At 43.8% G+C, this 23,763-nt stretch overlaps 2 protein-coding genes across 9 annotated transcripts in view; both read left to right on the top strand.

Moving 5' to 3' along the window:
* LOC124046598 (sodium/potassium/calcium exchanger 4-like) overlaps positions 1–11,419 on the top strand; it is a 51,531-nt gene extending 40,112 nt beyond the window's left edge. The window contains exons 10-18 of one of the 5 annotated variants that reach the window (XM_046367149.1): positions 227–384; positions 1,900–2,069; positions 5,252–5,408; positions 5,620–5,786; positions 6,036–6,150; positions 6,282–6,394; positions 6,494–6,559; positions 6,644–6,708; positions 7,630–11,419. In XM_046367149.1, coding sequence (XP_046223105.1) covers positions 227–384; positions 1,900–2,069; positions 5,252–5,408; positions 5,620–5,786; positions 6,036–6,150; positions 6,282–6,394; positions 6,494–6,559; positions 6,644–6,708; positions 7,630–7,753 — 1,135 coding nt within the window. In that variant the 3' untranslated portion in view covers positions 7,754–11,419. Of the gene's footprint in view, positions 1–226; positions 385–1,899; positions 2,070–5,251; positions 5,409–5,619; positions 5,787–6,035; positions 6,151–6,281; positions 6,395–6,493; positions 6,560–6,643 lie in introns of all 5 variants that reach the window. The other 4 variants (XM_046367151.1, XM_046367152.1, XM_046367154.1 and 1 more) reach the window with 4 other exon arrangements.
* A 972-nt stretch (positions 11,420–12,391) lies between these two features.
* On the top strand, positions 12,392–23,272 carry dglucy (D-glutamate cyclase). Of its 4 annotated transcripts, none has more exons than XM_046367147.1 (12): positions 12,392–12,438; positions 13,115–13,228; positions 14,439–14,592; positions 15,364–15,562; positions 15,801–15,951; positions 16,033–16,155; positions 16,258–16,728; positions 16,838–16,937; positions 17,023–17,171; positions 17,373–17,492; positions 18,913–19,073; positions 21,590–23,272. In XM_046367147.1, exons 2-12 carry the CDS (start codon positions 13,123–13,125, stop codon positions 21,737–21,739), a joined length of 1,884 nt encoding a protein of 627 aa, XP_046223103.1. In that variant the 5' UTR covers positions 12,392–12,438; positions 13,115–13,122; the 3' UTR covers positions 21,740–23,272. The 4 variants fall into 4 exon arrangements, 3 of the variants coding, with proteins under 3 accessions (XP_046223103.1, XP_046223102.1, XP_046223104.1); XR_006841032.1 differs by lacking the exons at positions 12,392–12,438; positions 21,590–23,272 and adding exons at positions 12,547–12,646; positions 17,817–18,003 and having other exon boundaries at positions 18,913–19,046; XM_046367146.1 differs by lacking the exon at positions 12,392–12,438 and adding an exon at positions 12,547–12,646.
* The last annotated feature ends 491 nt before the right edge of the window (positions 23,273–23,763 follow it).

Below are 23,763 nucleotides of genomic sequence, written 5' to 3'. Positions count from 1 at the left end.
CACACACACACACACACACACACACACACACACACACACACACACACACACACACACACACACACACACACACACACACACACACACACACACACACACACACAGTAGAGCACCTGAGCGCATGCAACAAATAGTAAAATCCACTTATATACTCATACTTTGCACACACTAAGTTACATAAACTCTCAACTGAATATGTAAAACCTTTTCTCTTTTCTCACATCAGATTTAACACCAGCATCCAGAACTATTTCTCAGAGAAGGAAGACAAGAGCTTGGCCAACGGTAACGCGGTGATCAGCAGCGAACTGGCAGATGGTAATGCTTGTTATGACAGTTACATATGGGATGATCTGTCCAAGCCGTTACTCTCTCCAGGTAAAGGTAACCAGACAGGCTTTATGGTCACCTCTCAGCCAACCCTCTGGCACTCTGACTGGCCTTCTATCAAAACAACTACTCTACTGCATCTGGTTGCTCTAGTAAACCTAGAAACTACTTTCAGGCCCTACTCTTGACTCTTCCTATCTGGTTTAACATTGTCAACAGTCCTCTCCACTTTGGCTTGATGTCGTTCGTACCCCTTTGTAAACTCTTAGATCTGATCCTTCAAACAGAGTTACAGACATATCTTTTCTATAACTATTTTAGACTTTCACCGTGTCTTTAACCGAGTGACTGAGAGCTCTCCTCTCCTGTCTGGTCAAGTAGAACCAAGCTAACCTCCCTGCTGCCGTGTGGCAACCCTGTCGCTACTGTATAGAAGCCTGTCTGTTTAGCCTTACTAAACCTACCTGCCTGCCGTGACCTGGCCTGTCAGGTGTGAGATGTATTGCTGTGCCGTGCTATGCTGTGCCCTGTCTCGCCCTCTTCTGCTGTGTCAAGTACAGTCCATTATTCCAGAGTCACAACATGTGCATGCATCTGTAAGGGTGCGTGTTGGTGCATGTGTGTGTGGAGACATTTATATGTGTGCGTGACTGTGTGTATGGTATGTGTGTGTGCCTGTGCGTGCTTGCGTCTGTATGAGTGTGTGTGTATATGTCACACACACACACACACACACACACACACACACACACACACACACACACACACACACACACACACACACACACACACACACACACACACACACACACACACACACACACACACACACACACACACACACACACACACACACACTGAAGGTTTTAGTCTGCCTCACTCTGATGGCTGATGTGATCTCATCTGACAGTGTCTTCAGGGGGCCTTCAATGGGCCTTGAACTGGGCCCAGTGGGGCCCACTCTGCTGTCACACAACACTTTAATTACACCTCCTGACATACGGTATCCTCCGGTTGTTTCAAGTTTCAAGTTTTAATGCCACGTGCACAATTACAGTGAAATGCCTTTCTTGCAATCTACAAACCCAACAATGCAGTAATCAATATCAATGTAGCACCAAAAATAACATACGGTTGAACAAAAACACAGGAAATAAAAATAAGAAGTAAGAAGAACACGAGAAAGTAACTAGCTGGTGTGTGTGTGTGTGTGTGTGTGTGTGTGTGTGTGTGTGTGTGTGTGTGTGTGTGTGTGTGTGTGTGTGTGTGTGTGTGTGTGTGTGTGTGTGTGTGTGTGTGTGTGTGTGTGTGTGTGTGTGTGTGTGTGTGTGTGTGTGTGTGTGTGTGTGTGTGTGTGTGTGTGTGACAGGGAGTCTGCTGGTCTGGCATGTGAGTGTATTTGGCACGTCTGTCTGGCCATCCTTGAAAAAGGCATGTCTCTGTGGTTGTATACAGTACTGTAAGAGTAGAACGGCATGTCATCTTCTTCGTCTTGGTTGGTGTGTACAGTTAGTCCCACTTGATGCGTCTGTCTGTGCTCTGTATCTCACCATCTCTGTGTATCTCCAGTGAAGCCCACTAAGAGGTACAGTCGTAGCTCTGTGGTGATGGTAGATGAGATTATCAACTCCAGCCCTCCTAACTACCGTTTCCCCGATGCCGGCCTGCGCATCATGATCACCAACCACTTTGGCCCCAAGACACGTCTCCGCATGGCTAGCCGCCTCATCATCAATGAGGTGGGTGAGGTCACTGGGGTCGGGGGTCCGTCAGGCTTATTGGAGAGGAGCTCAGTTAAAGTGATTTACTTAGAAGTTAAGAAAGCTTGGCTAGTTCAGTTATTTTTCTAGTGTACATCAAATCAAATGTTATTGGTCACATACATGTTTTTAGCAGATGTTGTTGCGGGTGTAGCGAAATGCTTGTGTTTCTAGCTCTAACAGTGCAGTAATATCTAACAAGTAATATCTAACAATTTCACAACAATACACACAAATATAAAGTAAAGGAATGGAATTAAGAATATATAAATATTTGAATGAGCAATGTCAGAGCGGCATAGACTAAGATACAGTAGAACAGAATAGAATACAGTATATACACTGCTCAAAAAAATAAAGGGAACACTTAAACAACACAATGTAACTCCAAGTCAATCACACTTCTGTGAAAACAAACTGTCCACTTAGGAAGCAACACTGATTGACAATCAATTTCACATGCTGTTGTACAAATGGAATAGACAACAGGTGGAAATTATAGGCAATTAGCAAGACACCCCCAATAAAGGAGTGGATCTGCAGGTGGGGACCACAGACCACTTCTCAGTTCCTATGCTTCCTGGCTGATGTTAGTGTCCAGAGCATGGAGGCGCTACCAGGAGACAGGCCAGTACATCAGGAGACGTGGAGAAGGCCGTAGGAGGGCAACAACCCAGCAGCAGGACCGCTACCACCTTTGTGCAAGGAGGAGCAGGAGGAGCACTGCCAGAGCCCTGCAAAATGACCTCCAGCAGGCCACAAATGTGCATGTGTCTGCTCAAATGGTCAGAAACAGACACCATGAGGGTGGTATGAGGGCCCGACGTCCACAGGTGGGGGTTGTGCTTACAGCCCAACACCGTGCAGGACTTTTGGCATTTGCCAGAGAACACCAAGATTGGCAAATTCGCCACTGGCACCCTGTGCTCTTCACAGATGAAAGCAGGTTCACACTGAGCACATGTGACAGACGTGACAGTCTGGAGACACCTCGGAGAACGTTCTGCTGCCTGCAAATCCTCCAGCATGACCGGTTTGGTGGTGGGTCAGTCATGGTGTGGGGTGGCATTTCTATGAGAGGCCGCACAGCCCTCCATGTGCTTGCCAGAGGTAGCCTGACTGCCATTAGGTACCGAGATGAGATCCTCAGACCTCTTGTGAGACCATATGCTGGTGCGGTTGGCCCCGGGTTCCTCCTAATGCAAGACAATGCTAGACCTCATGTGGCTGGAGTGTGTCAGCAGTTCCTGCAAGAGGAAGGCATTGATGCTATGGACTGGCCCGCCCGTTCCCCAGACCTGAATCCAATTGAGCACATCTGGGACATCATGTCTCGCTCCATCCACCAATGCCACGTTGCACCACAGACTGTCCAGGAGTTGGCGGATGCTTTAGTCCAGGTTTGGGAGGAGATCCCTCAGGAGACCACCTCATCAGGAGCATTCCCAGGCGTTGTAGGGAGGTCATACAGGCACATGGAGGCCACACACAATACTGAGCCCCATTTTGACTTGTTTTAATGAGGACATTACATCAAAGTTGGATCAGCCTGTAGTGTGGTTTTCCACTTTAATTTTGAGTGTGTCTCCAAATCCAGTCCTCCATGGGTTGATAAATTTGATTTTTGTGTGATTTTGTTGTCAGCACATTCAACTATGTAAAGAAAAAGTATTTATTAAGAATGTTTCATTCATTCAGATCTAGAATGTGTTATTTTAGTATTCCCTTTATTTTTTTGAGCAGTGTACTTATGAGATGAGTAATGCGAAATATGTTAACATTATTAAAGTGATTAGTGTTCCATTATTAAAGTGGCCAGTGATTTCAAGTCTATGAATATAGGGCAGCAGCCTCTAATGTGCTAGTGATGGTTTAATGGTTTTCCTCCTCTTCGTCTGAAGAGGAGGAAGATGCGGCGTGGTAAGTGACCAAGATGCGGTGTGGTAAGTGTCCATGGATGTTGATTTAAAAACATAATCTGAACACTCAACGACTACAAAACAATAAACGTGAACCTAACCGAAACAGTACCGTGTGGCGAATAAACACAGACACGGAAACAATCACCCACAAAACAACAGTGAAACCCAGGCTACCTAAGTATGATTCTCAATCAGAGACAACTAACGACACCTGCCTCTGATTGAGAACCATACTAGGCCGAACACAGAAAACCAACCTAGAAACACAAAACATAGAATGCCCACCCAACTCACGTCCTGACCAACTAAAACAAACAAATAACACAAGAACTAGGGTCAGAACGTGACAGATGGCTATTTAACAGTCTGATGGTCTTGAGATAGAAGCTGTTTTTCAGTCTCTCGGTCCCAGCTTTGATGCACCGTTATTGACCTCACCTTCTGGATGATAGCGGGGTGAACAGGCAGTGGCTCGGCTGGTTGTTGTCCTTGATTATCTTTATGGCCTTCCTATGACATCGGGTGCTGTAGGTGTCCTGGAGGGCAGGTAGTTTTCCCCCAGTGATGTGTTGGGCAGACCTGCGGGCGGTGCAGTTGCCGTACCAGGCGGTGATACAGCCCGACAGGGCCTTCTTCACTACACTGTCTGTGTGGGTGGATCATTTCAGTTTGTCAGTAATGTGTATGCCGAGGAACTTGGAGCTTTCCACTTTCTCCACTGCGGTCCCGTTGATGTGGATAGGTGGGTGCTCCCTCTGCTGTTTCCTGAAGTCCACGATCAGCTCCTTTGTTTTGTTGATGTTGAGAGGTTACTTTCCTGGCACCACACTCCCAGGGCCCTCACCTTATCGGTAGTAAGCTAGGTCTACTGGAGAAAAGTACATTGTAGGACGATTTACTATTGTAGAAAGCTATGAGAGGAGTACAACTTCAAGTGATAATTAGCCGGTGGACTGCATGCTATAATCATACTTGGCACATCATATCTAGTAGAACCAGAACTGTGTTGGTGAAAATATCCTGGGGGATATTCAGAAAACTTTACTAGCTCATAAAGTAACTGTTTAGAGAGCGAAACACATACATACATACAGATGTTGAATGTGTGTGTGTGTGTGTGTGTGTGTGTGTGTGTGTGTGTGTGTGTGTGTGTGTGTGTGTGTGTGTGTGTGTGTGTGTGTGTGTGTGTGTGTGTGTGTGTGTGTGTGTGTGTGTGTGTGTGTGTGTGTGTGTGAGCAGCAACAGAGGTTGGTGCAGGCATCTAACGGTGTGGACAACGTGACCATGGTGATCACGGATGGTAAACCTGAGACCTTGGAGAACGGCACTGTACCAGAGGAAAAGACTGTTGAGGAAGAAGAGGGAGAATCCCTGAATTCACCCTTCACCGTCCCTGGTGTGTGGGAGTATGTGTGTGGTGTGGGAGTGTGTGTGTGTGTGTGTGTGCATGTATGTGTTATATCTTCAATTACATTGGCTGGTAAACCAATAAGCTACTTTTACACACTTTCACACCTTACTGAAACTGAACACTCACCTCCTCAGTGTACTCCATTGGTGGTAATGAAGCTGATCTGCTGTTCCTTGTTCCTTGTTCCATCCACCAGGGGGCTGCAGGGAGACAGTGAAGTGGCTGATCTCCTGGCCCATCCTGCTGCTACTCTACTTCACTGTGCCAAACTGTGCCAAGCCTCGCTGGGAACGCTTCTTCATGCTCTCCTTCTTCCTCTCCACCGTGTGGATCGCCGTCTTCTCCTACTTCATGGTCTGGATGGTGAGACGCGTTGGACATTCTTTAGAACGTACATGTCACTGTCATTTTGTGTTCCAAACCAGAGTTGAAAAAGTTTGATCTTTATACAAATGATCAGTGATGAGACTTCCTGATAACCAATCAGGTAGGGAATCTCTCTCTTCTAGTCGCTAGCTAGCTCTGACACAGTGCTAGATATAGGCTACCAACCAAGGAGCAGGTTGTTTGGAAGATTTCTGTTTAATCCGTTAAATATGTGTCTGTGTGCAGGTCACCATAATTGGCTACACTCTGGGCATCCCTGATGTGATTATGGGAATCACCTTCCTGGCAGCAGGCACCAGTGTCCCCGACTGTATTGCTAGCCTGATCGTTGCTCGACAAGGTACATCAATGCACTCTTTTTTTCCTTATCTCTGTATCTCTTCAAAATCTTAAAAAAAAATTGTACCAGTGTACAGTATACTGTATAGTCTGTACAGCATTTTCCATATCTTTATGTCTATCCCTCTCTAGGTCTTGGGGATATGGCGGTTTCCAACACCATTGGTAGTAATGTCTTTGATATCTTGGTGGGACTGGGGCTCCCCTGGGCGATACAGACCATGGCTGTGGACTATGGTTCTGAGGTAAACAAACCTGGTCTTTTCCCCTCAATGGGCCTATGTTACTACTGCTTATCAATACTTCATGCCTCTTGATCTAAAATTATTTATTTCTCTCTCTAGGTGATGATCAATAGCAGAGGGCTGGTCTACTCTGTGGTGCTTCTTCTGGGCTCTGTGTTTCTGACAGTGAGTTAAAGGAGACGTCTCTCTCGCTTTCTTCGCTCTCTCTCTCTCTCTCTCTCTAACAGTCTGTCCCTCTGTGTCTTGCAGGTTCTGGGGATCCATGTGAATCATTGGAAGTTGGACCTGAAGCTGGGTGTGTACGTGCTGGTGATGTACGTCATCTTCCTGTGTTTCTCCATCATGATCGAATACAACGTGTTCACCTTCGTCAATCTGCCAATGTGTCTGGAGCAGCTGTAGGACGGCCTACACCACCAGACAGGTGTCCCTGCTGAATTATAGACTCACATAGACCTCTGAATCTAAACTTGGCCACTAACTACTCAATCATTTCTATCCTGAAATCCCCCCCCCCTCACACACAGACATACACTCCTTTTAACACCCCTTTTTCATTCCAGATGTAAATGTCTGCCCTTGCTATATCCCTTTTCCATTCCTTCACTATCTATCAATAATATAGAGATCCCTAGATACATACATTCATTCACAATATATATAAAACTCTCCCTACATGTTTTTCTGCTGTCAATGAGAAGAGGAGATATCAACATAACCGTATGGATTCTCCTTACTAACCCAGAGGAACCGAAGGCTACTCTTTGTCTTTCCCTCTAGAACCCAACTCACCGTCCAAAGGAGAGATACACAGCTCACCTCTACACAGAACCCATCTAGCTGAAACCCTCCTAGTCTTCACAACATAACCCGGGACCACCATTACACTTCCTATACTTCCGTCCTCCTCTGTTTGTATCTCATCCGGTCTCAGAAATATTTTTGGGGTCAGGCAGCTCACCGGCCTCCATCCCTACTAAAGAAAAGGACCCAAGCACTTATACATTCTTCATTTATTGCCATTTTGATTTATTCTATTATCTTCTTCCTTTGGAAGTAAAACAAGCATACATTTCATGAACATACTGCACTTTAGATGTTGCGCGTGAAAAGAAGTAGATTATATATATGACATAATATATTATATTTTTCAGTGTTGCACTTCATTGTTGTGGTTCAATAAGGAGAGAGAGGGGGAGGCAGCATGTGCCAAATCCTATCTCTTTCGCTGGCAGGAAGAGGGGAGTCCAGGGGAGAACCTGTCATTCTTCTGTTTCTGGACACTCCAACTGCAAGAAATTGCTGACCAAGACATTGATACGCCGTTTCCTGTGTTTGAGTGTGAGTGAAAGTAGGTGAGACATTGCATGGAAGGGAGGATAGTCTCCTCTATTAGTATTCAGCACCACTGTGGAGAGGAGAACACATATTGGAAGACTATGCCCCATTGGTGCTTGGTGGATGCTGATTTAACACAAAGCTCAAGTGTACCGAGAGAACAGGACTTGGGCCCAGACGCTTTGGCTGAGGAAAAGCATGGATTTATTTTGGCGTGTTGATTGCTGTTCATGTTGATTTGTTTTGATTGCTTAATTGTGTGTTTGATATCTTCAGCTCCTTCAGCTTGTGTTCTTCTGTCTGAGGCCCGATCCATCAGATACAATACAGACCCATTCAGTTTCCTCGCCTCCCTGTGCTCCAGCCTGTCCGTCTCGGCGAGCTGAAGAGCTGCTGCTGATGATGGGGATCTGTGCTTCACAATGGTACACTTCTTTGTGTTGTGTGTTTGTTTATATGTAAATACGACCTGTCATGCACAAGCTGAGGTTCTCTCGGTGTGAACCCAGTGCTACCTTAATTCTGCCAGTTGGGCAAGGAGGGGCAAGTGGGATGCAGTTCCTGTGTAGATATTTTAATCTGCTTCTGTCTTTCCCCTACCCTGCTCCAAGTACTTCTCTTCCTCCTCACTTCTTTTTCTCCTCCTGGCTCTCTCTCATTGTGATTTTGTCTTCTCTAAATGCACAATGGGACATTTATTTACTTCTCCTGCGGAGCAGAAGCTTAGCGTGATGGGATCACTACCCTGTCCGTCCGTCAACCTCCAAATATTGGCAGCTACGAGTTGAGTTGCCCTCCGCCCATCTGACTGACCTTGTTAAGGGTCGTGTTCATCAGGACACACAATGGAAAACCCCTAAAACCGAAAAAGTGTTTCTTATTGTTTCAGTCCGTTTTCTTCCATTTGGTACCTAATGAACACAACCCAGTTCAGGGGTCACTATGGGAGCAGAGGGTGGCATCAGTGTCAGTGTCAGTCATGACTGGGTGTTTCAGTGTTGAAAGGTTCTGTCACTGTTGTCTGTGTTAAAAGGCAGACGTTGGATGGAGTGTGTGGTATATACAGTCAGTGGCTAGTTTATTAGGTACACCAATGGTTAGCTCCTACGCACAGTGAGTCACTTGGCCATGGCTTGCTATATAAAACAGGCAGACAGGCATCGGGGCATTCAGTTACTGTTCGATAGAACGTTAAAATGGTCATAACTAGTGACCTAAACGACTTTGAGCATGGTTTGATTGTCGGTGTCAAGTGCACCGGTTCTGGTATCTCAGAAACGACCAGGCTCCTGGGCTTTTCACACACGACAGTCTAGTGTTTACCGAGAATGGTGTGACAAACAAAAAACATCCAGTCAGCATCAGTCCTGTGGGCAAAAACAGCTCGTTGATGAGAAGTTGAAGGAGAATGGCAAGAATGGTGCAAGCTAACAGGTGAGCCACAAACAGGCAAATAACGGCGCTGTTCAACAGCGTTGTGCAGAACGGCATCTAGGAACGCACAACTCTTTGGTCCTTGTCACGGATGGGCTATTGCAGAGACGACCTCACTGGGTTCTACTCTTATCAGCTAAAAACAAGAAGTGGCTCCAGTGGGCACGCAAACACCAACACTGGACAATTGAGGAGTGGAAAAACATCACCTGGTCTGACAAATCCTGTTTCCTGTTGCATCATTCAGTTGGCAGAGTCAGGATTGGATATAAGAAGCATGAGTCCATGGACTCATCCTGCCTGGTGTCAGCGGAACAGGCTGTTGGAGGTGGTGTAATGGTGTGGGGAATGTTTTCCTGGCACACGTTAGGTCCCTTGATACCAATTGAGCAATGTTTCCATCCCCTAAAGAAATGAGGCTGTTCTGGAGGCAAAGGTTGTCTGACCCAGTACTAGATGGGAATAACTAATAAACTAGCCACTGAGTGTATTATATAAACACATGTATGCAATCTCAATTAAAAGAGGACCAGTTAAGGGTGGTACAGTATATTATGCATTTGCTATTTTTTTTATTTATTGAAGCTGCTGAAAGCATTTATACTATACAAGTACATGAACTTATGCACACACATTTATGCATGCACAAAACACACACACACACACTTGTCAAATGTTTACTCCCCATGCCCAAAGTACACATACACAAACTTTTCAAATGTTTACTCCCATGCTCACACACACACGCTCACACAGGCAATCTCATAAACACACACACACACACAAAATACATTTTCTTGTCTCAGTGGTAGTAGCTGGTGCATTGTTAAATGTTAAGTGATGATCTGATCTGACAGGAGGCTCATGTCAGTGTTGAATGAAAGCCAGATGAATGTTGCTACGGTCTGTTTATTATGGTCTGAGTTAGGATGTCACCTACACCTTAGGTGCATGGTAAATAAACAAACAAACTAAGGGCAGGCTCTAGTACTGGTCTGGGTCATGTTCATTAGAGCACACAATGGAAAACATTTTGCAATAGAAACTAAAAGAATAATTTCTTATTGGACAAGAACAGATAGTCCCCTCCATGTTTCAGTCCATTTCTTAAATGTGGTGCCTAATGAACACGACCCTGGTGTGTTAAAGGCAGGTGGTATAAGACAATGGTGCCCTGCCTGTGCCCTGGATATTTGTCCATCCTCTTACAGTCTCATTGATGTCTTGTGTTTTATTCTGTACTGTATATTCTTATTGTAACCGGGATAGAAGCCTCTACTCCTGTATTTTTCGTGTGCAACTCTTAACTCCAAGAAACCAAAAAAAAACATTTTGAAAATTGGTCTTGGAAAAGTGGCTATATGTTTTCAAATCTCACTTGATTTATTCCATCCCTAAAGCATTCTACTCGTCATGAAAATAATATAATTTTGTGCCATGGGTTTAAGTTGTTGTTATCACATATCACTGAGAGATATGTGCATTTTTTGTAATCGTAACAATACATTTTCAAATGAATGGATGGGCAGATCTAAGTTTAAATAATTTGTCACCAGGTGGGGCTGAGGGTCTCCTGTAGGGTCATATCCATGTTGTCAGTAAACAAACAATGCACTGATGTTTATCATAGCTCTATAGGGAGTATAATGTCTCACTAAATACCCACTTCTGTTGGTGAATACCTTTGTCAAAGAGAAACTTTGAGAGGAAGTCACCATTAAACTTGACTGCACTGTATGGCATATGCATGAACACAACACGCACACACACACCTACTTTGGCTCTGTTGTTATACACACAATTGTGAGAGACTCTTAAGTGAATGTTCCCTGGCTCACTGTGAGTGAAGGGTCGTAAGGTAATTCATCAAAATTGATAAAAGGTAGGCTATAGAGTTATTACAAAAACAACTTAAATTTAAGACATTGGTGTTTAACTTGAATGTATTTGTCTTGCTATAAATGGATGTATCCAACCAATGCATTTTACTGTAAAGCAATAATCATCAAAGGATTTCAAAATATTTATGTATATTGTTAAATGAATCATGATTATCTACGAGATGGATGAGCTGGATGACATATTAAATAATACTGTTGATAAATGCCTACTGTTGTCTTTAAAATGGCTTTCTTTGATCCTACAATGTGTACTTATACTGAACCAAAATATAAATGCAACATGTAAAGTGTTGGTCCCATGTTTCATTTGCTGAAATAAAAGATCCCAGAAATGTTCCATACACACAAAATGCTTATTTCTCTCAAATTCTGTGCACACATGTTTTTCCATCACTGTTAGTGAGCACTTCTCCTTTGCCACGATAATCCATCCACCTGATAGGTGTGGCATATCAAGAAGCTGATTAAATAGCATGATCATTACACAGGTGCACCTTGCCACAGATGTCTCAAGTTGAGCGACCATGCAATTGGCATGCTGACTGCAGGGAATGTCCACCAGAGCTGTTGCCAGAGATTTGAATGTTCATTCTCTACCATAACCCGACCTCCAACGTCGTTTTCAAAAATTAGGCTGTACGTCCAACCACACCAGCCCAGGACCTCTGGCTTCGTCTGAGACCAGGCACCTGGACAGCTGATGAAACCGAGGAGTATTTATGTCTGTAATAAAGTACTTTTGTGGGGAAACGCTCATTCTGACTGGCTGGGCCTGGCTCCCAACTGGGTGGGCCTATGCCTTTCCAGGTCCATCCATTGCTGCGCACCTTCCCAGTCATGTGAAATCAATAGATTAGGGCCTAATGAATTGATTTCAATTGACTGGTTTCCTTACATGAACTGTAACTCAGTAAAATCGTTGCATTTATATTTTTGTTTATTATATCTTATGGATGATGGATGGAATAAGTTTAAAATGCACTATGCATTAATCGCGCTGCCATTTCCTGTTTGCTAAAATTGTAATAGTTCGCCTAATTTCAGTTTATGTGGCAAAACTTGCAAGTAGAGTGTAGAGTCATTGTAATATCTAAATATATTTTACATAACGAAAAATAACGTATTTTTAGCCATTTGAAGCTGGTGCACAAAACCAGAAGTAAAATACTAAATAAGTAAACTTAAAAAGGGAAGCATATAAAAGACGCACATTGAACTGATCTACCGCTTCTTAAACTTGCTTTCAATGAAAATTACAGATCTATTACTCACTCTTCAGTTTTGTTATGGAATTGGGTACACCGTGAGATTTCGGATCCAGTATTGCCTAGATTCTCGCGAGAAGAAAACCCAAACATGAAAACACCCAAGGTCAGTAGTCGCAGCCATATACCCCGCCTATTTCTACACTTTCTCTTCTTAAAATATGATTGTAAACCTAATGACACTGCTAACCTTATGCCTTACCATAACCTTAAATTAATACCCCAAAATATGTTTTGTTTAGTTTCGGAATCTTTACGATTTGACTTTGTGGCTGTGCTATCTAGTGGAAACGAAGTGCACGGACTGATCGGAAGTATTGCCATTTGCAAGATTATTATTATTTTTTTCTTCCAAATTCGCTTATGGGAATATTCATTAGCTACTCTAAAAACATTCATACCATGCATTCAGAGCGGTTTATATCAGAAATAGTTTGCTTTGCGCTTTCCACTTCCTTTCACCATGCACAGTGAAACATCGAGAAGAAGCTTATGTTTTCTTATCTTGTGCTACCATTATTCGTAAACATACATTTTATGGTATGCATAGGTTATACACGTATCATGTTAAAGAGGATGCATGCGTATGCCTCCCACTTTGCACTTACATAATAAACTCAAACTTCTTTGTATAATTATTACAACACTTTTCAGCCAAATTTGAATCGCATTAGCTAGCCACTCGGATGTCACAGATTTGAAATGATTGATTACCCCCAAAGAAAGTATTTTAGATGCATTTTGAATAGGCCTGTGTGCTTTTTGCCTACCTCTCATTTCAGGTTTGAGCATGTTTCAGGCGTGGCAAGGTATAAGGTCACTCGCCAACTCAATTCAACGGTATCCAGTGCAAAGACTAGTGTGTGTAAATGCCACCACCACTAGACCGTGCTCAGGTAGGACATCCAAGTAACACCACTTCCACTTTCATCGAGTTTAATATGTTGGTCACCAGAATCGATCTAATCCAATCAATAGAAAACAGACAGTAGACATGTATCTTTTCAGCAAATGTCAGTTTTCTATTTTGAGGACCCAGGTCAATCATTAGTTTAGGAAGTTGATTCCATCACCTAGCTGTATGTGAATATGTAACCCATTACCTAATTCCAGCTACAGTAGTATCTCTCGCTTGCCAGACTTGAAGTCTCACATTGACTCAGTATATAAATCTGTCTGGCCAGTGTCACTACAGTAGCCTGATATCAAACCTCGTCCATTCTAAGGCTAAGCATTTGGAGGAGGCGTTTGGTCAATGAGATTAGCCTACATCTTTACCCATTGGCAAAATAACCAATATAGCGCACCCTCTAGTAGACAGCAGTGAGGTGAGAGGCAACAGTAGCTGAGCCAGGTCAGTAGAGATGTCTAAGTGTCAGTCTGTTATGAGCTCTAGTGCGCTAAGGGCTCTGATCCGTAAGAAAAACCATGGCATAGAGAACACTTCTGGACTTGCTGCAGGTAGGTATGACATATAGCATATTTTAAACTGGGTGGTTCGAGCCCTGAATGCAGATTGGCTGACAGCCGTGGTATATCAGACAGTATACCACGGGTATGACAAAACATTTATTTTTACTTCTCTAAGTATGTTGGTAACCAGTTTATAATAGAAATGAGTCATATCGGGAGTTTGTGGTATATTGCTAATATACCACGGCTAAGGGCTGTATCCAGGCACTCTGCGTTACGTCACATTTAAGGACAGCCCTTAGCCGTGGTAAATTGGTCATACCCCACACCCTTGTGCCTTATTGCTTAAATATCACAACAATACTGCTTGAAAAATTAACCAGCTGTATCGTCAGAGTGACGGTTACATTTAGGGCATTCAGGATGGCAACAAAGGATAAGAAAGTAACATATTGTTCTATAGACCTTACAGACCAGTACATTTTGTGTGACTGCTGTCAGTTAAAATCTTTGATGTAATGGTTAATTATTGAATGCAACCTCACTGCACTGAACAAGCTCAAATATTTAACTTCCTCACTTTCTCTCCCCCAGTCTTTATAGAGAGGCACACATCTGAATCAAACAATGCATTACAATTCAGTGTACGATCTGACTCAATATTCCTTTTCATCATCAACATCTGATTGACAGGCTACCAGCAGGCTAATGTGGTGATCCTCCATAAGAGCCTAGCAGATGACTTCGAGGCATTCTGCCATGCCAACCCCAGCCCCCTGCCCCTGCTGTACAGGAGTCAGCCTGGGGAGTGGGGCTGTCCACCTCTTGCTGCAGACGCAGACATCAGGTACTGACTGAAACACCCCTAACAAAATCCGACAACCATCACAATACAAATGCAACCAAATAACACGGACACTACATAATACATGATACCAACAAACACATCACACAATAAGCCTACAGAGACTGCACTATCTTGAATTGGTTATATTTAATGTTGTTATGGGGGGTATTCCTGAATCTAGGGAGGCATTCATGTGATGCTAACTCTAGAGAGTTGTGACTTTGATGGTCATTTTTATGTCTTGGGGCAAAGATGTCTGTTCTGAGTGGCCATGTAGATTTAACGCTTGAGGATAATCTCTGTCTTGTATTCATGTCATTATTTCCAGGACATGACTCTGCGTTTAGGGTAGATTTTATAACTGAGACATTTACCCATTCATCTTCCCCCATTGTTTTCCAACCTTTCACACTGCAGTAAAGCTAGTGTTGTTGTCTGTGTGTGCAGAGACTTTCAATAAAAACAGGCTGCGTTGTGTGAATGTAGGCTTTAGTCCATGTTCTCAGGAAAGGGAACCGTGCCAGAGTATTTTCCACGGAGTTTCCACTTCCTATTCACTAGACAATGCGAGTTCTGTTTGATCAACAGTAAATAGCATTCAAACAGCTTCTCCAGTCTATTCCTAGCTCTCTTGCTGCATCTGTCTGTCTGTTTGCCTGTCTGTCTCTCTGTGTCTGTCTGTCAAGGACCCAAAGTTGCTTTACAATGATAGAACAAAAACAATCAGTAGTACAATATCAAAAGCATTTCTATACATCTACTTTTCCACAGAGTGGACTGTCCCCAGTACTGTGTGTTTAAGGATGGCCTGCTGGTATCCAGAGTGTCCAGCCTGATGTCCTACAGCGGTCAGCTCCAGGACATGGTCAGCTTCTACCTGGGCTGTAGCTTCAGCTTTGAGAGGACACTGTGGAAGGCTGGGGTCCCTGTCCGAAATGTGGAGCAGAACTGTAATGTCAGCATGTTCAGGGTGAGACTGGGAAGGAGGGTTTCTGCCAGGTAGAAATCTGGAGCGACTCACTGTGCCAACAGAACAGAATATAGTGATTTTCCACCAAGAAGGACATTCTTTTTCACAGGCTCGTAATTACTATATTTCTGATTTGGAGACAAACATATGCGTAGTTCAAGAGACAAGACATACAATATACACAATGAGTAAAGCACATCATTTAGGCCTGTTTTTTAATACACTGTCCCCTCTGCAGACATCTCTCCAGTGTAGAGGAGTGGGTCAGTTCCAGTGCCCTATGGTGGTGACTATGAGACCGGTACCTGAGGAGAAGCTGGACCTTGTGGCCCAGATCACTCACCTGACCCCTCTGGCCCATGGAGGACCCATCCACATCGGGGACCCAGGTAGAAAACCAAAAGGTAGAAAACCAAAAGGCCTTTTCTAGCAATTTACATCCTGTCTGAGTCTGCAACATCTCATCACAGCTGTGCTGGGGATCCAGGACGTATCCAGGCCGGAGTATGGGGACCCGGTGGCCCTTGGCCCAGGAGATGTACCTGCATTCTGGGCCTGTGGGGTCACTGGTGTGGAGGCTGTCCAGAGTTGCAGTGAGTGGCTGTCTGGTTGTAATATTTCTTACTGCACAACTGGCTAACAAGACACATATAGTGTTGGTTTCCCATTGACAAAGTATTCTTCTTCCTCCTCAGAGCCCCCACTGGCATTCACCCACTCTCCAGGCTGCATGTTCCTCACTGATCGACAGGACTCATCTGACTTTGGGTCCACATCCACCCCTGAGCCTGACCAATGCCCTCTGACTTTCTCCATCTCCCAGCAGCCTTTGCACTTCAGTGTGGCGTCCAAGGCTGTAGTCCAGAGCATACGAGACCTGGAGAAGATCATTGGCGAGGACCCAGGGGAGAGAGGTATCCGTGCATTGTTTGTCCAGGATGAGTTGCTGAGGTCTTGCCTGTCCCTCTCCCACTCCTCATCTGTGCTCATCACTACGGGGTTCCCCACCCACTACACACACAACCCCCCTGAGGAGACAGACGGGCCCCCCGGAGCCATCGCCATAGCAGCCACCCTCCAGGCCCTCCAGAAGGAGGTTGCTATAGTGACGGATCACCGTGCCCTGGAGATGAATCAGAGGATTATGGAGGATGCTGTGAAGAAAGGTACATGATTTGGCATATGTGTACGTGTGCTCTAGCCCTGACTCTATAAAGAATTCTGTCAGTTTAGCTCCATATATTTGGCTGACCTCTAACCTGTTTGTGTTTCTAGGTGTGATAAAGACAGCCGTACCACTGCTCAGTTACCAAGGCAACAGCCCAGACTCAGCATTGTACTTCCTGTGTCATAACGGAGACCATAAAAAGCCCAGGTGATGACCTCAGCTTTCAACACGCACACCTTTCACTCCATCCTATTCAGGTGGGTCAATTTAGTATTTTGTCTGTTATGCTCAGGTTTGACCACTTGGTGGCAATAGAGCGCAGTGGCAGAGCATCTGATGGGAACTACTACAATATGAGAGGAGTGAACATCAAACACCTGGTGGACCCTATAGATGATCTATTCACCACAGCCAGCACCATCCCTGGCATCAGCACCACAGGTTGGTACAGATACTATGGAGTTTGGTATTCAGCTAGGCTACTGAAAGGTCCACCCGCTATGCACACAGATCTGTAGAATAATATGCATGTCTCAATACAGACTTAAGTGTGTGTGTGTGTGTGTGTGTGTGTGTGTGTGTGTGTGTGTGTGTGTGTGTGTGTGTGTGTGTGTGTGTGTGTGTGTGTGTGTGTGAGAATAGGGATAGGAGATGGCGGGAACGAGCTGGGCATGGGCAAGGTGAAGGATGCAGTGAGAGAACACATGCCCAATGGGAGCCTGATAGCCTGTGACGTGGCTGCTGACTTTGCCATCACTGCAGGTTGGGAATTAATTATGTATTAATTTCGACTTTATTTATTTACGTTTCAAATCGCCTTTAGCGACCATCTTTACAGGATTATTTACTATATTATATTAAGGGTTGGGTATGTTACTTTCTAAATGTAATTTGTTACTCTCCTACCCTGATTATATTATTAGATACTGCATTTAGATTTACAATGAGCAGATTGGAGCTCATTCTCCAGTGCCTTCTGCAGGCCAAGGGATATAACTGCAGGCAGAAGGATGGTTGTCTCAGGTTTGATCAAGGGTTGTGTATTATGAACTGCATTCCATATAGTCAGGCTGTATTCTACTGCAGGACAGTGTCACCACCACAGACATGCTCACTGAAACAGTCAGACACGCTCTCACCAACATCCTCTCACCATGAATCATCGGTCAGAGCAGAAGTAGTTTCTTGCTTCAGCTGACCAGAGGAGAAGAAAAAGTGTCCGGCTCACCTCCGACAACACACACACAACAATAGAGTATTGACACAGCATTCAGTGAGTAAGATTTCCAATGAATACTTTACACACACAATACTTAAACTTGATATAGTGCCCAACTTATGATGTTGAGAAGTTTACACTCGCAGACAAGAGAGACAACCCACTGGGCAAAAACGGATTGAATCGACATTGTTTCAACATCCGTGCCAGCAGCATACCACCCTTCTGAAGCTAAGCAGGTTTGGTCCTGGTCAGTCCCTGGATGGGAGACCAGATGCTGCTGGAAGTGGTGTTGGAGGGTCTAAAAAAATTGCCAATGCCTCAGGACAGTGATTGGGGACATTGCCCTGTGTAGGGTGCCGTCTTTAGGATGTGATGTTAAACAGGTGTCCTGACTCTCTGGTCAATAAAGATCCCATGGTACTTATTGTAAGAATAATGTTGTTAACCCCGGTGTCCTGGCTAAATTCCTAATCTGACCTTCATGGCCACCTAATCATCCCCAGCTTACAATTGGCTCATTCATCCCTCTCCTCTCCCCTGTAACTATTCCCCAGGTTGTTGCTATAAATGAGAACGTGTTCTCAGTCAACCTACCTGGTAAAATAAGGGTTAAATAAATGTGGTGTTGAATCAATGTGAAAAAGTGCTTGGATTTGTAGAAAGTCAACCACGTAAGGGCATTTAATATATTTTTTTCACCCAACTTTTAACAATAATCCAATGACATTAAATTGTTTGTTGATTTCACGTTGAAATCACCAATTGTAAATGAAAAACTAGACGTTGAACTGACATCTGCGCCCAGTGTATAACCATTTGTGTTTATCATTTCAAAAATCTCATTAGATCATGAGACAGCATCATTAAGAGGGTGTATGAGGGAGACTGAGAAAAATGGAAGTTGTAAAACTGTTTTGAATCTCATCCTGTTCTTCGTCTCTACCTGTCTCTGGGTTGTAGGAGTGTCTAACTGGGGAGGCTACGGCATGGCCTGTGCTCTATACATCCTCAGTCTCTGTCCCATCCACCAGCGGTACCTCCACAAAGGCCTGGGCCAGCCTCACCCACCTACCCAGGACCAGCACCAGGCCTGGGCTGCTAGCCTGCCCTCTGTAGCCAAGGTACGGTAGTTCCTAGATCACACTGTACAACTTAAGAACAATACATTTGACAACAACGTAAGGGCAACGTAACGGTTGTGATACAAATGATAATGTTGAGTTTGTCTGCACAATTTTTTTTACACCACCGCTGTATCAAAAGCGTTTTACATCAGTTGAACTGGGCCAGGGATGTAGTCAAGGTAGGAATGTCCAGGCCCGGCTCTAGGCCAAACTAATTCTATGTCTATATGTCTCTAGGTATATCTATGCTTCATTACATGCAGAGCGTAGGCTTGGGGTCAGAGCAGAGGCCATCCACTGTCACAGTGAGATCATTATAGTGAGGTGCAGATAGAGTCCCTAGAGAAAGGCCGGGCCGCCACATTCTGGACATTTATGTATGCGTGGTGAACTCCCAGACCACTTCAGAACCCCAGTAAAGCCAATGTGTCATTAACCTATACATCTGTATACATCTCACAACGCTGGGCATATGTTCCTAAACCTATTGAAAATAAGCAGTGTTTTAAATTAAAAGGTTGGCTTTCAAAAGTATATGCCCTATCTATAGCAAAATGTGGCAATCTGTGCTGGCCCCTAGCCATAGATAAAGCATATACTTTTGCAAGCCAACCTTTTAATTTAAAACACTGCTTATTTTAAATAGGTTTAGGAACAGATGCCCAGTGTTGTGAGATGTATACAGCACTTGACACAGATGTTTAACTCAACTAACTCACAACTAGCATTTAAGCCATCTCATAATATTCTTTACAGTACAGTATCTGTATTACAGTACTTGGGAAGCGTCGAAGTGATGGTTAAACAGTGCATGAGCAGGTTGCAGTGAGACTAGGACTGTAATTCAGACCCCTCGACTTTTTCCACATTTTGTTACGTTACAGTCTAATTCATTGATTAAATAAAACATCATCAATCTACACACAATACCCAATAATGACAAAGTGAAAACAGGTTTTTAGATTGGTTTTGCAAATGTATTAAACATTTTAAAAAACATACCTTATTTATGTAAGTATTCAGACCCTTTGCTATAAGACTCTAAATTGAGCTCCGGTGCATTCTGTTTCCATTGATCATCCTTGAGATGTTTCTACAAGTTGATTGGAGTCCATCTGTGGTAAATTCAATTGATTGGACATGTGGAAAGGAACACACCTATCTATATAAGGTCCCATAGTTGACAGTGCATGTCAGAGCAAAAACCAAGACATGAGGTCAAAGGAATTGTCTGTAGAGCTCCGAGACAGGATTGTGTCGTGGCACAGATCAGGGGAAAGGTGCCAAAACATTTCTGCAGCTTTGAAGGTCCACAAGAACACAGTGGCCATCATTCTGGAAGAAGTTTGGAAACACCAAGACTCTTCCTAGAGCTGGCCGCCCAGCCAAACTGAGCAATTGGAGAAGGGCCTTGGTCAGGGAGGTGACCAAGAACCCAATGGTTACTCTGACAGAGCTCTAGAGTTCAACTGTGGAGTTGGGAGAACCTTACAGAAGGACGAACAACTCTGCAACACTCCACCAATCAGGCCGTTATGGTAGAGTGGCCAGACGGAAGCCACTCCTCCAGTAAAAGGCACATGACAGCCCACTTGGAGTTTGTCAAATGGCACCTAAAGGACTCTCAGACCATGAGAAACAAGATTCTCTGGTCTGATGAAACCAAGATTGAACTCCTTGGCCTGAATGCCAAGCGTCACATCTGGAAGAAACCAGGCACCACTCATCACCTGGCCAATACTATCCCTACGGTGAAGCGTGTGGTGGCAGCATCATGCTGTGGGAATGTTTTTCAGTGGCAGGGACTGGGAGACTAGGATCAAGGGAAAGATTAACAGAGCAAAGTACAGAGAGATCTTTGATGAAATCTTGCTCTCAGGACCTCAGACTGGGGCAAAGGTTCACCTTACAACAACAGGACAACGACCCTAAGCACACAGCCAAGACAAAGCAGGAATGGCTTCGGGACAAGTCTCTGAATGTTCTTGAGTGGCCCAGCCAGAGACCGGACTTGAACCCGATCAAACATCTCTGGAGAGACCTGAAAATAGCTGTGCAGTGACGTTCACCATCCAACCTGACAGAGCTTGAGAGAATCTGCAGAGAAGAATGGGAGAAACTCCCCAAATACAGGTGTACCAAGCTTGTAGTGTCATTGGAATGCTGTAATCGCTGCCAAAAGGTGCTTCAACAAAGTACTGAGTAAAGGGTCTGAATACTTATGTAAATGTTTTATCAGTTTATTTTAAATACATTTGCAAAGATGTCTATAACCTGTTTTTGCCTTGTCTTTGGGGTATTGTGTGTCAATTCTTTTAATTTATTCAACCTTTATTTAACTAGGCAAGTCAGTTAAGATTTTTTTGTTGTTGAATAGTTCACTAGTTACATCGGGTGTGGTAGTGTTGCAATTAAACATATATGTGGACTTAATGGGGGTCCAGAGGACCAGTTTGAGAAACAGTCTGCTATATTTAAACCTGTGTCATCGGTCTCTGTTTGCCATGCCACAGGAGGAGGAGATGCTGTCCATCCTGGTGCAACATGGTGTCCGCAGCGGAAAGACAGGAACCCTGGGCATGGAGGTGGACGGCCTGACCTTTCACCCCACACACTCTGACCTCATCATAAAGCTCAGGGACCGCACCTCACAGAGAAAGTGAAACTACACCTTACAAACTACCACCTATGCAAAGTAGTGAACACACCACCAACCCACGCAGAGTAGTGAAAATATCATGCCGTTGCTGTCATTTGCATCCCCTCCTCCTCCCTATCCACCACACCACCTCCCCCAACGATTGGAGATGGTCCTTGGTCTGTGACCAGGTGGAAGCACCACCCGAGCCAAAAGCTACTACACTGCAAAACCCTATACTATCTCACATAATTAATCATCTGATTGCATGGAACCTGATCACGATATTACAGTACATGGCAGCCTTGCTAAATGCATTGGGTTTGAGGCTGTCATGTTTGGATCAAACTGAGAAATGAGGTGTGGAGTTGGAGTTGTGAATTGCCTGCAGCTGTATATTTAATTGCTCCCGGACTTCATAAATTAAAAACCTTTATCCTTTAGTAGCTCAGTCGGTAGAGCATGGCGCTTGTACTGCCAGGGTAGGGGGTTCGATTCCCGGGCCCACCCATACATAAAATGTATGTATGCATGACTAAGTTCCTTTGGATAAAAGTTTCATATATTATGTTACTATAATATTATCAAGCTAAAGCCTGATATCAGACAACGCCATAAACCAAGTTGATTTTATAGCTTTGTGATCTTAATTCTATTATAAACAAGGCACTAGATTAGAACTATATTTTTTAAACTGTTTTTAGTTTGTGATATAGACCTTGAATACCACAATTCCCAATCTCTCAAATATCTTGTTTTTTTGTTAGTAAAATCATCTTGTGTTGATTAGTAGGACCATATTAATATAACCAAATAGAGAATCAGTCACGCACGCACAATGGACAGACACGCACGCACAGATCCGAAGGCAGACTGCTCTCAGGGACAGTTGACTGCCTTTGTGGCACACTACCAACTGTGCTATTCTATTAACACTTTGTCTCCAGCTTCCATATAAAAGTCAGAGGGGTCTGTGTGTTTTACACACCAGAAATACTGGCTTGGTAACTGTTTGTCTTCCTTAGCTATGTGTTGGTGAGCAAAACACTTGCTAAGAGCAGAGTACCACTGAAACCTGTGTCCTAAAAACCCTCTGTAATTCTTCAGAGATATTGTTGAAAGTTACTCAACACACACTGTCTTACTAATATTAATGGTGGTAATGACATTTGTATTCAAAATCATAGTCACTTGTGATTATTTTAATACACTACATAAACTGTTAAATCATGCAATACTCATTTGAAAAGTAATCAAAGTGCTGTTATCTGATTAGACGCAGAGATTCCACTGAAACATGATTTAATCTACTATCAGTGCCAGTGTGTGCCATGCTAGGGGCCACCCTCCCTAAATATCCCACCTTCTCTCTCCCTCACTTCCTCCCTCCGCAGCCAAGGTCACTCACAGATCTGTCTAAAACAACCTTTCACACACACACACATCTTACCGTCAACACTGTTTGACAAACACATGGTATGGTTTCAGGCAACCCTGCAAAGACTGAAGACATATTGAATTCTCCAGCCAAATAATTAAATCCAACATTATGCTCCTACTCTTGCTTCTAGTCCTTATGTCACACAGTTTGTTTATCTAGGGTTTTCTTATCTAACATGGATATAATAGAAAGCAATGATATTAGGTTTGACCTTTCCAAATGAAGCCCTTTCCTTCTAGGTTCAGCCAAAGTAAAGTTAGTGTCGTCCAAAGAGGCTTCTGTTGCTAGGTTAATAAACAAACCAAGGCTTTTTCTTTGCTAGCGACTGGTTACACCTGAGAATGTTTAGCATTACTCAATGATGGAATTAATGAGTTGCTTACTTGATAAAATAAATGTTAAAATGCAGAACTGAACTGTTATCTGTGGAGCTCTGGTTCAGCCCAACAAAAACAGGACGCTGACAATTAGTGTCAATTCAACTCTAGTCCCACTGAGCCGTGTGTGTGTATGCACGGTTCTGCTTCAAGTGTGTTTGGAGTTTGATGCATTAGTTGTGTTTGAGTGTGTAGTTCTATTTGGAATCTAATTCCAACTGCCAGGGCAAA

The sequence above is a fragment of the Oncorhynchus gorbuscha genome, linkage group LG10 (assembly GCF_021184085.1).
Source record: "Oncorhynchus gorbuscha isolate QuinsamMale2020 ecotype Even-year linkage group LG10, OgorEven_v1.0, whole genome shotgun sequence".
NCBI lineage: Eukaryota > Metazoa > Chordata > Actinopteri > Salmoniformes > Salmonidae > Oncorhynchus > Oncorhynchus gorbuscha.
Note: the sequence above shows the minus strand (reverse complement) of the source record. Positions and strands in the feature narration are given on the sequence as shown.